Genomic DNA, 19,078 nt, shown 5'->3' with positions numbered 1-19,078 from the left:
TAAGGACGCAAACCATGAAAGATCTTGAGACCTTAAATTGACGTAAAATAAACACTGAGCATAGACAGAGTAAAAGAATGCAAAGATATGTTGTGATATAATATATATTTTTGAGACGATAGCATTTATCCAAATAATTTTATTCATAAATACTAACATAATTGTTTTTGCAGAAAGAGCACACAACTCCCAGTTGGCAAGCGGAGAAGAACCGATGGTGCCTCGTGCTTCCACGTGCACCAGTGATGTTAGCAGCAAGCATAACGTTATGAGTCATTACTCAAGCGCATCCTCTACTCAGCTAGCCTCAGAGTTTAAACAACTGCATATCGTGCCGGAAGGTTGGTATGCAGCCCTAAAACAGTTGACAGATATGGAATGGTTGTCAAAATAACTCATTTCAATGTTATTCTTTTTGACAATAGCGTGTGATAAAATTATGGGAAAGTTATATTTGAGTCTTGACAATCTGGTTTTTATAATGAAAGCAAAATAAACAAACCAAATTGAAACAATTTTGGAACCTGGCTTGTGCAAAAAACATGACAAATTTATCATTGACATAGATTGTTCAATAAATCATTTGATGTTTGTGAGGTAAAAAAATGCTTTATTTTGCTATCAGATTATCTCACAACAACATGGAATGAGCTAATTGCTAATCCCGGTTCCATACTCACTAAAACTAGTTTGAGATATACATGTATAGCACAAGTAAAACATTACAATAAATAGTATGAGAAGACAACAACTAAGATTTAGGCATGGGAAGTTAATGAGCAATATTAGACATGAACATACATCTATACATATATAACTCAGTTTTTGTTTGCCTGTCATCTGTCTCTTGTTCATGTGTCAAGTTAGAGCCATAAAGCTTTAGGAAAAAACATTCCCCTAACAATGGATTTAAATTCAGAACTTTACTTCTTCAAATAGGCATACTATCCATTATACTGTGTCTAGTTGGCCATACGATGGAATAATTGTGCACATCATACTTATTACACTGACCAATCTTTAATCTCGATTGGTTAAAATGAAGCATACTAGTTTCATACTTTAGCTAGCATGATTGATGATGATGATTACATGAGAGATCACGATGCAGTATTTTTGTGTAACGCTGGCTTCAGAAGAACGGACACGGCTTCTATTATACCAAAGACTTAGTCTAAGACTTAGACTAACTCATCAAATTCATTGATTAAAAAAATTAGCCAATTAAAAATAAACTGTTTATGCAAAATCCATTTTTATTACCCATGCAACGCGTGCATACATTTAGTAATTACGACAACACAGATTATGAATTTAGCCTAAAATTTTGCCTAAAAATTTTTGCAAAATATCAAGTAATGGCAATTGTAACACAAGCATTACTGTAACAGATTTTCAAGGTACCATTAATGTATTTTAGCTAGTATGCGCCTTGTAACTACTGTATGAACTAATTTTAGACCCAGAAACATGGAGCACACAAAAAGTAAAAAAGTGGACACGGTGGATTATGAAGTGCCTAGAAATATCTAGCTCATCTCTTGCCAGTACCTACCCTCAATACAGAGAACGGAAGCTGCTCAGAATGGGAAAGAGACTGTTTTGTGGCCTGTTGCCAAAACACAATGGCATTATTAGCTACTTTACGTTAATAGATTTTACAATTACTTAGTGGCTACTAAACAGGGTACATGTACGTGAGAGCAGAATATTGTGTAAAACATAAACCGGTAGCAACTGTTTCTTTGATTTACATAAAACTAAGAAGCATGACTTACTATTTGCTCATTAAAATTGTGGTTTAAACTCATTTTTTTGGCATACAAAAATAAAGGTTTTTATTTATAACTGAAAAATTTACAATCAAATTGATTGTACTAAATCTATGTTAGCAACTCCACTTTGTCATTGTTTGTTTTTGGTTGGTCTGCGTAAATGCGTATTCACAATTTTAGCCGTTTTTTTTCAAACTTTTCATGCATATGCTCTCTGCCTTCTGCAAAAGTTGCTAAAACCTTAGGCTTCAAAACTTCATCTGCTTCTTGAAAACCATGCTCATAAGCATTCACCCAAGGGCACCCACCTGAGGGCTACCTGATTAAAATTTCAAAAAATCTTGGGCAGCACTGGGTATACTGCCAGTTTAGGATGAAGAAGAAGTAATATTTTAATTAGAAACCTGTTTTCATTAATTTAAAATTAAAAAGAATAGGAAATATAACAAACACTGATTTATAGTTTTACTGAGAAAATGGACTAGTTAATTCATAGTTTATGAAAAAATTAAAAAATTTTACTGAGGGAATGCTTCTGGACTATCACAGATCTTCAAAAAACAGGTGAAAACTTATTATTATGAGTTCTCAATAATAATTTTACTTTTGAGAGTTTGGGTTGAGACAGTGTATAGTGTAGAGGTCATTTTGCATGAAATGACATGATTTCATGCTTTTTTATACAAACTATGCTTTTCAGTTATAGATTAAAAGAATTGTCCGATATCTGAAATTTTTCTATTATAATTACAATGCGGCAGTCTCTAGATATCAATGATAATCAGGTACTACTTAGTAACAAGACAACTCCAAATATATTAGCTTCTTATATCAACCCGAGTCACCTCAGAGTAATATACACCCAACCATATTTGAGCAACTCTGTCTTATAGAAGCATATTCAATAAAAATAGATGTTTATGAAACAGAACCTGACAAACACGCCAAGAAAACTGTCGCTATCATTCAGCTTGTCTATATTTAAAATGAAAACAGAAAAGATTATTCAGAGTATGTTTCTTTATTACCATTGATTTTTTTAAATTATAGCTACAGTTCGCTTTTTTTACAAGCCTTCATAATGGATGAATGAGAAATAATTTATTTATAGAAATATTTTATTTGAGTTGAAATGAGTTGTCGTTATTAGACAGATTACAATATCCATCATTATTACTTTTATTTGTCAGCTTCTTTTAGGGTTCATTTAAGAAAAATCACAGGTATAAAAAACTCAATTGTAAAAGGTGCCCTTGGAATCATTGCTAAATTATTATAAATGACAAAGTACAGCATGAACGTCAAAGTATTTTAATTTGTGGTGCAATAGCTGTTGTTTTAAATGTGCCAAATTTTATGCAATCATAAAATTCTCAACGAAACGAATAACAACACTGGCCATCATGTTGCCCCAACCCATGGAATTCTGTTTATTAGGCACTCCAACCTACTGAACTAACCTTTTGAAGCCTGACAATAAGTGTGTCTTTTATAGAATAAAAAGTGCTTTTTGGCTAAAAAAGTAAACGGATGGATGCAAAATGGTCAACGATAATATAGATAGATTTTCAGCAACTCTCTCAAATATATTGAATAGTGGCATAAAAAATTAAAAAGAAATTCTGTAGTAACAAAATTTTTCTCTTTTTAATGATGTTCAACAAATTCATGGTTTGTCTTTTTAAAAATTGCTCCATGAGTGACAGGTCTTTGTTAATTTTTACTGACTAAGCAGTTTTACTGCTGTCATCGCAGCCCATGTTATATGTGTGAGCAGACAAAGAATTCTCGTCAAACTTTTAGTAAAACAAAGAATAAAAAGTTTTGCCAATGCCATTCCAGCATTAATCATACAAATTTGACAAATGCTAAACTCAAATATTGCTGACTTCAAATGTATTACAATAACAATATGGCATTGCTCGTAAAGGTAAACTTCTGAAGTAATATAATTAAACTTTGCAGCAATACATTCTTGAGCACTCATTGGCTGTCACTGAGCACTTAAAAGCTAAAGAACGAACAGTTAATCGCAGCCATCACAAAATCGCCGTAGATTGGAACTCCTTTCCAAAACGGCTCAAATGGGATGTAGTTGAACACGATGGCTTCTGTTTACATGTTCATGCAACCTCATTCGTCAGAAAATTTTTACAAATATATTTCACGCATTCAATAAAACCATGTCTATTGTCCTCACACGTCTATTTCATCATCGTTGCATTGCTGTCACTTTGAGTACTGATATCACAAGTCCCTATTTGTTCCCTATTTCCCTAATTTGTTTAATTTTTTAACCGTAGCTCGAAGGAGTACATATTATCCTCTGATAAACATGACGAACCAGTTGGTCACCTCTGATAGTTGAAAAATGCTGCAGAAATTGTTTGCGCCATTTAGCAACAAGTATGGGTCACATGATCAGATCACGACTAGATGATTAGACCAGGCTGAAACGAAACTGTAAAGTAGCAAGCATCTATATTTGATACGGGCTTTCTGGTAAACCCGAAGGGTTTGTCATAAACTAATGCTTCGAGACGAGACATTTTATATTGATCCTTTTATTGATCTTTAATTTTACGTGATAACATCACGTGCCAAAACAATAACCACAATGGTTGAGTACGTCATCAAAATGAAGAGATTCCAAACTACGGCGTTTTCGTGATGGCTGCAATCAACTGTTCATTTTTGAGCTTTTAAGAGCTTGTAATCACATTTCCACATATTTTGCACCTACAACACAGCAGAGTAAGACATGGTGAACTTTTTGATACAAAATAACTGTATTGTGAATTTTGTTGCGAGTAAACCTTCAAAATTCTTTTCGATCACCAAGCATAATGAGTGTCAGGGCCAAACAACGTGTTGTAAAATGAAGATGATGCTAAGTGTGAATTCATAGGCTGATGGTCCTACCAACTGAGCTAATCATCCACTTTTATAAACCTTAAAATAATTGTACTATCTCTCTTAGATAAATTACTATTTCACATTCTTCAAGATCCTTTTAAAAGTTTCTTGAAAAGTAATTAAAGGAAAAATCTTGCGATGTCAGCTTTATTTATAGTTTTTTATTGATAAGTACCACTTTACTCAAAAGTATATCTAGGACTTGTGCTTATATTCATTGAAGGCTATAATGATTTTTAAAGGAGCAAATAAAAAACAAAGAATATTATCCATAAAGATGTACTGTCTTAGATTCAAATCTGGAAATGTTATTTCAAGTGTTATGTCATTATAAATTATGATTTTATAGCCAGATTAAATGAGCTATTGAATTAGAAATTATTGTAGAATACGATGTGATTGATGAATAAAGTGGAAAAGTAAGTCACATGTGAATTTCGTTTTATATCGCTGACTCGAGCAATGCTGGGTATTTCTGCTAGCTATATAAAATGCATGTACTACAATAAAACTCATATACTACTAAAAGGGTTAATGAATAATTCACAATAGAAAGTTTATCAGACTGACTGACACAATTTTTTAGAGAATGATAGACTTGAACCTAGTTAAAAAAATGTCACTAAATAAAAAACAGTGGGAATAAATAGTAAAAATGAGTGTATAGTCACTTCTGGCACAATGGATGAAAATTTCCTTTGTCTCTATGATTAAGTATGATTAAAATGCTGTAGACCAAACTGATGACGCGTAGACAGACCTTATATTCCATTTATACAATTAATAATTTTCAATATGGCGCTGTATTCTGTTTGTTACAACTTACAATAGACTCCTATAATATATTGTGCAAAATCAAAGTCTGGTCTCTTAATATAACATATAACACTTCCACACAACACTTATATATCACACTTACAAATAATACTTACATATAACAGTTACACATAACACTTACATATACAACTTACATATAACTCTTACATAAACCACTTACATATAACACTTACGCATAACACTTACATAAAACACTTACATATAACACTCACATATGCCACTTACATATAACACTTAAACACAACACTTACACTTAATGCTTACATATACTACTTACATAGAACACTCACATATAACACTTCCACATAACATTTACATATAACACTTACATATAACACTTACATATAACACTTCCATATAACACCTACAATTAACACTTACATATAACACTTACACATAACACTTACATATACTACTTACATATAGCACTTACATATAACACTTACATATAACACTTACACATAACACTTACATATAACACTTACATATACCACTTACATATAACACTTACACATAACATTTACACATAACACTTACACATAACACTTACATATAATACTTACATATAGCACTTACATATAACACTTACTATAAAACTTACACAAAACACTTAAATATAATACTTACACATAACACTTACATATATAACTTACACATAACACTTACATATAATACTTACATATAACACTTGCATATAACACTTACATATAACACTTACACAACACTTACATATAACACTTACATATAACACTTACATATACCACTTACATATAACACTTACATATAACACTCACATAAAACGCTTACACATAACACTTACATATACCACTTACATATAAAACTTACATATAACACTTACACATAACACTTACATATACCACTTACATATAACACTTACATATGACACTTACACATAACACTTACAAATAATACTTACACATAACACTTGCATATAATACTTACATATAACACTTAAATATAGCACTTACACAACACTTACATATAACACTTACATAAAACACTTACATAAAACACATACATCGCTGGTAACTACCCGCTGTTCCGCTAACTACACTGCGGGTAGTTAGCAGAACATAAATACAAAACAGACTGTGTTCTAACCAATAACCAGCTGTGTCAAGGCTGTGTATCATGTCACTTCCGAATAAAATGTATGTTTCTCATCTGTTCTCCACAATCATTCAAAACCAACCATTAAAAGCTAATTTATGGTCTTTCCTCTTTCCACTAGCTCGATGCTGGAGGGAGTTACTAGTGCCAAGTTGAATATCATTAACATGGCAAGTGTGCCTTACCTTTTTCCTTTTCATACAAATATTCATTCGGAGACGGCAGGGGACCGCTTCGTGTTGAATCAGTGAAACCAACTTTATTGTTATCTCTAGACAACTGTCTAAAATTCAAAGTAAACATATGCCAAACATTTTAGAAAGTTTTGTTTCAAAATCGACAATAAACGAGATTTTAATATACAAGTATTAAACTGAAACCAAAAATATATATACAAGTATTAGTGAAACCAAAAATGTGAGAATCCCAATGAAATTACATTAAATAAATAACATTAACAACATTACATTAAATAAACAGAAAAGCCAAAAGTAAATCAAGTCTTATTAAAACTTCTCCAAGAGAGAATGAAAAATAACAAAAAAACCAGGACTTACCCCTTCTTCCATCTCTTGATAAAGCAGACAATACCTATGACGAGCGTGAAAATAATTACACAATTTCCTGCAATGATTCCAATACCAAGGGCTAAATACTTCTGGTATCTGGGGGTAGTGCCTGTCACATAATTCACTGATAAAGAACTTCTGGGGGTAGTGCCTGTCACATAATTCACCGATAAAGAACTTGCCTTCTTTGACTTCGAAGTGGCTACAATCAATTTTTAAGTAACAAAGTTAAAGCTATTTTTAGGCATCTAAATGACAGCCTCAGTTAGCTGTTATAAGCGTCAGAACACTTTATGATTCCCACACAAGTTGATGTTGATTATAAGGAAATGATTCAAACAAAAACAGATATTTCTTTGTTGATTTTGTGCGCTACCGCTGTTAAATCGTTAAAGTTACTTTTCTCTTCAGGCTGCTATTCTACTCAGAATGGGAATAGCGAATCTCCATCAAGTTTACAAACGCAGCACACTTTGACTATGTATCAGTTAGTTGAAAGTATGACTCATTAGCAGGATATGAAGTTTATCAACAACAAACTACAGACAACTCTCCTTTGTTTGAGCTTATACAGACTGAACCAGACATTATCCTCCAAGTCTGGCTGTACAGTTCTGTACTGTACATAAAACAAGCTATATTGTCTCATACATATACTCCTAGGCTACAGTATGATACAGTATACATATAGAGTATACACGAGAGAGTAAACTATGGTTATACGTACTTACAATAAGGTACACTATGATATTAATAACAGCAATAACAATAAACAAAAGTTACAGGACAACAGTATAACACTCTGGCCGGAATCTCACACGCACCCACCGCTTGCACCAACTACCTTACCAATTACACCACATGAGCTTGATGGATTCATTAGGGGATATATGTCATTATACGGGTGCAAATACGCTACACTCTCTGTTAGGACTCACCATCAGGGATGGTGGTAGCGTAATTTTATGCGTGTTCATTCGTGAGAGCAAGTAGTTAGCTTTTATTAGTAAGCTTACTCAAACTATTCATTGGCAATGTAGCAGGCTAATAGCAAGCGGCAGGCAACTACATTACCTCTCATTGTTTATAAGCTGGTAGTTAATACCTGTGCAACGCCGAAAATTCTGCTAGTTTAACATTTAAAACAGACTTTGTATTTACAGTGTGGAATGTCCATGTTTTACACTTTGGGTTTATGGTTCTGCTGTTTGCAATTTTTGCACAGATCAAAACCCGTCTGCTAAAGACTACATTTTGTATGTACTATGTATGAGTGGTATGTTTTACATACATTTATATCTACTACTACATATGTGTGTAATATACATGTCTGTATGTACAATATATTTGCAGTATTATATAGCATATATATGTATGTACTATATACGCCTGTATGTACAATATATTTGCTGTATATATAGCATATACATGTATGTACTATATATGTCTGTATGTACAATATATTTGCAGTATATATACCATATATATGTATGTACTATATACGTCTGTATGTACAATATATTTGCAGTATATATAGCATATATATGTATGTACTATATACGCCTGTATGTACAATATATTTGCTGTATATATAGCATATACATGTATGTACTATATATGTCTGTATGTACAATATATTTGCTGTATATATAGCATATACATGTATGTACTATATATGTATGTATGTACAATATATTTGCTGTATATATAGCATATACATGTATATGTATGTACTATATACGTCTGTATGTACAATATATTTGCTGTAAATATAGCATATACATGTATATGCATGTACTATATACGTCTGTATGTACAATATATTTGCCATATATACCATAAATAGGCTAAGTATGTACTATATATACTATATATCTATGTTTGTGCTACATATCAATATGTACTACATACGCAAGCACATCCTATATACATGTAGGTATTATATGTATCTGTATGTACCATATACATCTGTATGTAAAACGTACTGTTTGGGTGTATAATATACACGCTGTATGTACTGTATATATTTGCATGTACTACTCGCATTGAAATTTCCTATATGCATGCTATATGTATTCGATACATATAGCATGTAATGGTTACATCCTAAACTTAGCCTGGATGATATAGGTATACTGTGAGCAACATACTCAAATGAGAGAGCTAAACATATCATACCAGTTACATGTAATAACAAAATTCATGAGAAACCTTAAAGATGAACTTAAATAAAGTTTTAGTAGACTTTATCAGAAGTTTTCTTTTTTCAGAAAGTAAAGTTAATTTTTAATCATTTGAGATTGTTTTATATGTTTGAGCGGATCTGACTACCGGGATGTTTCAAAATTAAAATTGATAAAACTTGATCATGATTAAAATGCTCGGAAGAAAAATAAGTGTTGAAATGAAGTCACTAGTTGAGTGGCTGCCTGTCTCTCTCGTTATTGATATCGACTAGTGAGTTCCAGTTGCAGCATTACATGTGTTTATTCTGTCAGTCTCTTTGCAACTACAGCCATCATCATTGCACTTTCGCTTGGAGCTGAGCAATTTAACTGCGATCCAGGTCTGTCCATTTTAATCTTAAAGCATCCTGGCAGTCGGACCACCTCAAATATCAAAAACAATGATGGAAAAATACCGAAACTTTCCGATAAAGCGATAAAATTTTTTAAAATCTTATGTAAGTTCATTTAAACACAACTGGCAACTCACAGGAAGGGGAAGTGCCTTTATTCTTTTCCTGTTCGATGTCACTATCTGGAGGGTAACCAGCACCAGGATCCCAGTAACCTTTCACATCGTATTGTATATAAAATCCTTGGCTACTACTCAAACTATCCGTTTTAAAATGAAACGTTATGGAATTTCCTATCGTTATTACTTCATAAAGGGTATTGTGGGCTCTGACTCCACACAGCTCTAACGGATTATTGTTGTTAAGGGCAGCGCTGATGCCACTTATCGTCAACTTGTCAGCACAAGTTTCACTCTGATGTAGCTGGAAGGCAATGAAATATATCTCTACAACTGTATTTGGCTGCAGCTCCGTAAGAGTAAAAAATGAGTTGATGAAGGGGTCATAGTGATGGTCTTTTGAACCGTATTGGTTGTGGCTCACGATATACCCGTGATCATTCAGCACGACAGGCTTGCTGCGGTTATGGTTGACTCCTGGATAGATTATATCAGCAACTGCAATAAGAAACACAATAAGGAAAATCATAGCAAGCACCTGTTATAGCAAGCACCTGTCATAGCAAGCACCTGTTAATATTAGCCTTTTTGTAACATATCCTCTTATTTTGTCAACCTATGTGTGGTAAATGGTGACAATTTAATGATTTCTTACGACAAAAAAACATAAAATTATAGTGTTTACATCCCTTTTTTATTGCTATTTAATAAAAAAGCATTTAAATACTAAAGCCTGGTTCCCATATTAGCAGCAAGCACCGGTGACAGCACCGCAGAGCTAGCAGCGGTGAATCTATGTGTCGAGTACCGCCGAGTACCACCGGTAGTTGCCGGTGGTCAGTGCAAGAGTTCAGCGCTGTCCAACTTTTGCAAAGAGCTGCAGATAAAGCCTCCTTAAAATGCACTGTCCAGATAAAGGTCAGCACTTTCGAGACGGCATGGCTAACGGCCTTTTTTATGTGATCACCAGTGACGCAGCTTTATGTGAACATTAGCTGCCGAGCATAGCGTCGGAAGTGTTTTGCTGCTCGAGATTATCGCCGGGTCTAATATTTGATATGGGAACCAGACTTTAGCCATCTTTTATATGCTAAAACTGCCTCCTGCATAAACATACACCATACTCTTATAAATTGTTTTGGGTTCACACCCTTCAGGTATAAAAAATTGGATAGCTGGCCTCTGTTCAACTCTGGAGCATGTTTCTTAGTCGGCCATTTTGTAAAACTTCAAAAAGCATCATGTGACCACATAATCTTCAATAAAAAGTGTTTGTCATCAGTAAAGTTTATGTAAACTTAACAAAAATTGGGCTTCTACACAATTCTACTATTTTTATAAATAAATTCATTTTATTTATTAAAATTCGATCCTTCGTATAACTTTATGAAAGGTTGTATTTTACAATACGACAATGAGTATCATAAATTTAGTTTTAAAAATCATCTTTGAAAAAATAAGCAGAAATTTAGTAGAAATGATAAAAGAAGACTTAGCTGAAAAGTGCTGAATTTTTCCTTTATGAGTCAGCATTAGACATGTGAAAACTGAGGAACATTTGATAGGCTGCTGAACCCAGATGACATATTATATAGGTATTGACAGATTCCGCAATCATATATAAAACTTTTCATAACATCAGACACTTTTATCGACAATGCTCAAAAGAGAATCAATCATAATTAAGCTAGTGTGCTAAAATTATATATAATATAGTCTTGATATTTTGGGTGAAGGCTGCATTAGCACTTGATAGCAAGCAGAAAATTTGTGTCAAAACTTTCATAGCTGGAAATTCGAACTGGACAATTTATGAAAAATTCATGACACCAACCTTTGCAATTTAAGTTCCAAGGCTGGATGCAAATCCATACAACAGACATTTTTACTTAGTACAGCACTACCTATTTACCTAATCAAATCTTGCAAAACTAGAAACCTAAATTATATTCAGGGTTCAGTTTCAACGCAGTTAAAATGAGACTAGCACTGTGTTTCCATGCTTCGAATGGGTTCGGAGTTGCCCACTGCCGAAAAATCCACATCCTACAGTTTTAACGATTTGGAGTATACAGATCTTTCAGATATATGTAACGTATCCCTCAAAACAAGACATGTTGAAATAAACACAATTTTTATCGAATACCTTTGCACAAATTTAGCGAAGTGAATTGGAGTCAACTGGGTTCAGATATTACCATTTCTATGATTCGGAGTGGAAGCAACTCCCGACCCATTTAAAGAATGAAACCCAGAGTATATACACATGGTAATGACTACAGCTTCACTGCCAGTCTTTGCTAGTTGCCCCTAGTAACTACTTGGAGTAACTTAAACCAAACATCATCCAAAGGATAAAAATTAAACTGTAGACGTGATTTAAGGTAATACTGGCTTGGACTAAACCATTACAAGTGTCAAGTTTTTGACAGGCCTAGACAAGTTTATGAAACATGGCACATGACAATGAGTGTCAAATATGAAAGTTGACTTTAAAATAAAATGGTGCAGATGGGAGAATGAAGAGTGTTAGGAGTTCATTCCCACAAATTCATGGATTACAGTTATTTATTATCATAAAACAATTGACTAGACCACAAAGGATTTTGGGCAGCTTGCCAATACTGTATTCTGAAATGGCTATCAGAGATGTATTCTGAATTGTTATTTATCATATTGTAACAGACACAACCATGGGACTAAATGTATTTTAAAAATTTTGGGTTACTTTTCTGGTACAAACTAAAAAACAACAACACATATTTTATGAATTTGCAATAATACCTGCGATTCCTGATATTTATTTTTATTTCAAACAGGTTAACAAACGGTCAAACATTTAATTGCAGGTGGGAGCTTAAGCGGCCAATTTTCAAAAACCAGATAGAGTTTTAAAAACAAATACTTTTAGCAACCTAGCAAGACCTGTGACCTAATGACCTGTGACCTAGTGACCTGTGACCTAGAGACCTGGGGCCTATGTGTGTAAAGTCTGGCTGAAACCAGACCAAAAAGGAAATAACTCCTAGAGGTTATGCAGACAAACAGATACAAAAAATGACAAAGTGGGAAGTCGCAGCACACTGAACTGCCATGGCACTAGTGTTGATAAAAAGTGTCACTAGCAAACATTATGCTTTGCATAAACTGTTGAGACAGAAATGTTTGCATTAATCTAAGATAATGTACTTATAAAATAAACCTTTCACTAGTTTCTAATTTGTATCTTCATACAGCTAGAGCTAATCTATGGCTACTGAAGTTACTGACACCATTAATGTTTTTATGCATTAATAAAATTGACTAATTTGAGCAACTTGTGCTAGTAACTTAAGCTTGCTTACATTGCTAAACCTCTTTAACAACTATGAAGCTGTGATTCATAAAACTAGCTTGTGTGAGGTTACACAACATTGTTATGCGAATTTTAACTGGTGTAATGAATATGACCACAATTATTTATCACTGCAGTCAATTAAACGTGTAGTCCAGTGGATAAAATGTCTTCCAGCAGACTGAAGGATTCAAGTTCAACTCCAGTGCAAGACAGGTTTTTGTTCTTAAAACTTTATTACTATAATTGAACAAATGGATGACAAAAACTGGAATTTATATAGATTGAATACCACTGATCAGTTGATAGAGATTGACGTGGTGCACTGTGAAAAGCCTTTTGAACTTCCTTTACACACAGCTGAAGTTTTGACTCAAAGCGCACTGAATCAAAAGAATTAAACGTATATATTAAAATTAATATTTGAGTTAAAATAAAACAAAAGGCTGTAAAACACAAAATGTTCCCAAAGCTCTTATCGCAGTGTGTTTGACCAAACATAATCAGACATTAAAAAAGACGAACATGCTACTTTTTATGATGCTAAAAAGTAAAAGAGAGAATAATGTATAATTTCCTGTCTCAAAACTAACCACCGATAGTCATTCACTAATAGTATGTTAGCCCACTTCTAGTCAATCTTACCAAAAAGCATTCTATAACTTTGGTGAACAAATAAAGGTATTTTTACTATAGGAACAACAGGCTGTAATGAATAGCTAGACATTGCATAAGTGATTTTAATCATCAGTCATAGAGTTAGCAAATATCAGCCATAGAGTTAGCATATATGTTAATCATAGAGTTAGCAAATGTTTGTGGAGATTTGATGCTGTAGCAGTAGTCAGTTGATGTGGCTGCAAAAATCATGCTATAGCAAAAGCTTACCTTCTGATGTAGAATTGGCCTGTTGGTTTGGGCTAAGAATGCATATTGGTATCATCTATTTTTGGAATGAAAAGGTTAGCTTTGCCTTTTCTAGTTATTGCTCAGCTTTAACAGTTTCATTTCTTTTGTATGCTCTTCTAAGTTCAAGTATACTTTAGACTGATTAAATGATCCTGCTAGATTGATATTAACAGAACACAAACTTCTATCTGAATTCTCAGCAGCTTATTAAACCTGCCATTTCAGACTTAACTCTTGCATGAGTTCGGTTAGTGGTATGTTTGATATAGGTGCTACCTGATTGCATCAGCTGTGCCTTACACAAGGGCAAGAACTATTTAAGTTGAAATCTTAAAAAGCAAAAACTGTATTGTTCGAGCTAACTAAGCGAGTACCTAAACCCATAAAATATCTTTTCCACTTCGGAAGTTTCAACCCTAGGATACTGTTGCCATGATTAACTCTCATCAAACTAGCAACCAGGTGTGACTATTGGCTCACTGTCCTCTATGAAGGTTAGTTTCTATTGCTGATAAAACAATTAACTAAAGCTTCTAATACTGAAATGCTTTGTATAGGATAGGAAGAAATGTGCTACCACCAACATTTCAAGATGTTTGCTACAGTATACTTGTCCTCAGCCCATGTATATATAGGTAACAGTTAACAGATAACTTATAACAGATGAAATTATTGTTACTAGTACTCTATCAGTTCAGCATGCCATGAGAAATTGTCAGGTGTGCTGTTAAAACACAAAAAATCCCTATTCACCTCAATAATTATTGCGATTGAAGCTGGTGTTAGAATGTCAATTTCTCAAGCTAAAGGTCGTGGGTTCAATTCCTGTATAATGTAATGCTTTTTTCAGAATCTAACCATCGCTGTAACCTGATGGACAAGCTAGTACTCTGGCAGTTTAGTATGCTGTGAGATATCATTTAGTGTAATAGCTATATGTACAGTTATTCATCAATTTAAAGAAATGGTCGATTAGTGGAGTTGCTAGAGCGATGGCCTGCCATACCAAAAGTTGTAAGTCTGAATCCTGCATGATGCAATCTTTTTTCAACTTTCAACTGTGACTTAGGACAGATGAGCACGGCTTTTATTATAGTACAGGTTTGATGTAAAACCTGGTTCTCATATGGGTTGCGAGACCCGGCGGTGATCTTGCGCAGCAAAACATTTGCGGCACTAGGCTCGGTGGCTCCTGTTTGCTCGCCATGTCATGCCAAAATTGCTTGTTCGCCATTTTGTTTAAAAAATGCTGACCTTCACATGTACAGTGCATTTCAGACAGGTTTTGCCTGCGACTCTTGGCAAAAGTTGAACAGAGCTGAAATCTTGCGCTGAGTCCGGCAACTACCGGCGATACTTGACGTGTAGGTTCACATTTCACGGCTAATAATCCTGCAATGATGTCACTGGTGCTTGCGGTGTGTACAGGAACCAGGCTTAACCGTTATTAGATTAGATGTAATCTTCATTGACTAAAGAAGTAAGGGTATGGTCGCATACATCTTTAAATGTAGGTGTTTGATTATACCATATACATATAGTTTAATAATGAGCCGCAAGTCAATTGCTTACCTGTATATTGGACATCAAATCTCTGCTCTGGGGTAGTTCCTTCTAAATATTGACCAGCTTCAAATCGAATGACTACATTTTCTTCAGCATCGAGTGACCAATCATGAAACACTAAATCGTGCGCTGTGATATTCCCGCAATGAGTTTGTAAACTCTCTGGTTTGCCGTCAGTTCTGATTGTCACCTTATCTCTACAGCCTGATGCCGGCTGCTCCAGCATAAAGTCGATAGTGTAAAATCCAATCCAGGAGAATTCAGGTAACACTAGAGTAAGCGAGCAGTCATATGGTCCTTGATATCCCGCTGGCCAGCTAGGGCTGTGTATTTCTACATGGGTTCCCATAGGTACTGTTGTGTTGACGAAGTTTAGATCACATATCTGGTATACGACTGGCTCTGACAAACAAAACAGTAAACAAAATCAAATAAAGCATATTACAGTAAAAATTTAAATTAAAATAATCAACAATTAGTAATAATCAAGTGAAATAATATAAGAATATTAAATGATAACAATAACAATAATTTAAAGTGAACTGTTGCTCTTTTTATGATGCTGTAATGACATAATTTAGAAATTATTTCTGTTTAGAACAAAATGGTTGTCGATAAAATAATATATATATATATGATGTACATGTATATATAAATATATATGTATATATATATATATATATATAACTAGAGCAGTAAATGAAAATGTTACAAATAAATAATAGATCAAGTACTAAGGTCAGTTTATAGAAAAAGGTTTATAAGCACCTTGTGTGGGGACTCATGCATCTCAAGCTAACAGTATACAAGCACCTTGCGTAGGGAGTCATGCATCTCAAGCTAACAGTATACAAGCACCTTGCGTAGGGAGTCATGCATCTCAAGCTAACAGTATACAAGCACCTTGCGTAGGGAGTCACGCATCTCAAGCTAACAGTATACAAGCACCTTGCGTAGGGAATCATGCATCTCAAGCTAACAGTATACAAGCACCTTGCGTAGGGAGTCACGCATCTCAACCTAACAGTATACAAGCACCTTGCGTAGGGAATCATGCATCTCAAGCTAACAGTATACAAGCACCTTGCGTAGGGAGTCATGTATCTCAAGCTAACAGTGTACAAGCACCTTGCGTGGGAGTCACGCATCTCAAGCTAACAGTATACAAGCACCTTGCGTAGGGAGTCATGTATCTCAAGCTAACAGTAACAAGCACCTTGCATAGGGAGTCACGCATCTCAAGCTAACAGTATACAAGCACCTTGCGTAGGAAGTCACGCATCTCAACCTAACAGTATACAAGCACCTTGCGTAGGGAGTCATGCATCTCAAGCTAACAGTATACAAGCACCTTGCGTAGGGAGTCACGCATCTCAAGCTAACAGTATACAAGCACCTTGCGTAGGGAGTCACACATCTCAAGCTAACAGTATACAAGCACCTTGCGTAGGGAGTCATGCATCTCAAGCTAACAGTATACAAGCCCCTTTGCGTAGAGAGTCATGCATCTCAAGCTAACAGTGTACAAGCACCTTGCGTAGGGAGTCATGCATCTCAAGCTAACAGTATACAAGCATCTTGCGTAGGGAGTCATGCATCTCAAGCTAACAGTGTACAAGTACCTTGCGTAGGGAGTCACGCATCTCAAGCTAACAGTAACTAAAGTTTTAACAGCAGTTTATTGCTTTGGTTTTTAATAAATTTTTCTTTTGACGACAATCCATATATCTCCTAATGTAATTCGGATTTATTTAGTTCTTACAAAAATCAGAACAATTCATTTACCCCAAATTTATGGCAAGTATCTAAAACCTACGATCAAATTTTAAGCCAATATAACTTAGCTAACTACCAAAATTTAGCAAGGAATAAAAAAATTACAAACAAATCAATAGTTCAAAGTTGCAGTTATTTATTTACTGTTACCAAAAATCATCAAACATCACAAACTAATTTATTGTGATGTTCACTTGAGTATTACAAAAATAATATTCTTGTCAAAGTTTCCAGTTCAATGGTAAGGAAACAACCCGACATTATCCACAAAATCACCAAATCACAAAATCATCAAAGAAGTCACGAGTATAAGCACAGCCAATTTCTGGTGCGAGAACTGGATGTTTTATCTAGCTTCAACTCACCCTCTGCTCAGTTACAGTACAGATAACAAATTAATAAACTTTCATCATTATACGATGCCTTCTGATGTAATTTTAGTTATTATGAATTTATATGAGATGAGAGGTACAACTAAAACCTCAAAGACTTCTATTGGCATAAAATCTGCAAGTTCCTCCTTGACAGTAAGACAGTAGTTGTATGTGAGTTGGTGAGGTCTATGAGTTAGGTACACTGATCAAATTTTCTAACATAAACTAGCATAACTGCAAATAAGTAAATAAATGCATTTATTGACAGAACATGGTAAAAATTACTTACGAAAATAATAAACTGCCATAGATCGAGTAACCATAACAGCCAAGCATATCCAAGCAGCGTGTCCAACACTCATGGCTAGCTACGTGAATAGAATGCCACTCCGTTTTACATGCGAATTCCCCTTGCTCTCACTGAACAGAACCCGTGCACACGACTGCCGTTGGTTGCTTTCGACACTGGCATATGCCAATTGGAAATGAAATATCCCTCAGAAAGCCTCTGCCACACTTGGCTGGTCACACGGTCTTACATCTGTAGCCATTACAGCTTTCCTATGTGTACATAACAGCTTCAGATTCAAACAGGCTGAATTTCTTATGATATTCTTAGGATAAATTTTTATGTGTTAACAATAAACCCGTTAATCTCAAATAACTTGCTCATTTTAATAAGTTTTGTTTGATATAGCTTCATAACTACCGACGAAAGGTACCACAAACACAAAACACGTGATTAGCAATGCTTATGACAATTTATATATAAAATGAGTTGTTTATACCGCCTTCCATATCACAAAAAACTAAGTAACAATAAATACACAAAATTTGATACAAAGGACTAGGAGAAGCCAATTTACACACCACCTATAATATTATGGAAAGCCTTGAAAACACTGACTAACATGCCAACTTAATTATATAAATTGGTGTACAAAGTGACTAACTCGCTATTTATGGTAGGCTATACAAGCCTTAAGAGATCTTAAAAGACTGCCTAGCTGTTGTTACACTTCATGTGAGCCAGGAAATTTTGAGTATAGCTAGACCTCACAACCTTAAACTTTATCTAAAAGACCCTATTTTTTACATGCACTTACTTCTATCTACAACAATAAAACAAAGATTTTGGAACCAAAGCTACATAGAATTTTACGCTAGTTCACATATTTTTAATAGAGTTTCATA

General features: G+C 34.3%; 1 protein-coding gene across 2 annotated transcripts; it reads right to left on the bottom strand.

The window, feature by feature from the left end:
- Positions 1–217: 217 nt before the first annotated feature.
- On the bottom strand, positions 218–18,347 carry LOC137387361 (uncharacterized). 2 transcript variants are annotated; one of them, XM_068073763.1, is made up of 6 exons: positions 18,174–18,347; positions 15,741–16,136; positions 9,944–10,423; positions 7,217–7,430; positions 6,845–6,942; positions 218–355 (listed from the first exon to the last, which is right to left on the bottom strand). In XM_068073763.1, exons 1-6 carry the CDS (start codon positions 18,244–18,246, stop codon positions 315–317), a joined length of 1,302 nt encoding a protein of 433 aa, XP_067929864.1. In that variant the 5' UTR covers positions 18,247–18,347; the 3' UTR covers positions 218–314. The 2 variants fall into 2 exon arrangements, with proteins under 2 accessions (XP_067929864.1, XP_067929865.1); XM_068073764.1 differs by having other exon boundaries at positions 7,316–7,430.
- Positions 18,348–19,078: the final 731 nt, after the last annotated feature.

Source organism: Watersipora subatra, chromosome 2 (assembly GCF_963576615.1).
Source record: "Watersipora subatra chromosome 2, tzWatSuba1.1, whole genome shotgun sequence".
NCBI lineage: Eukaryota > Metazoa > Bryozoa > Gymnolaemata > Cheilostomatida > Watersiporidae > Watersipora > Watersipora subatra.
Note: the sequence above shows the minus strand (reverse complement) of the source record. Positions and strands in the feature narration are given on the sequence as shown.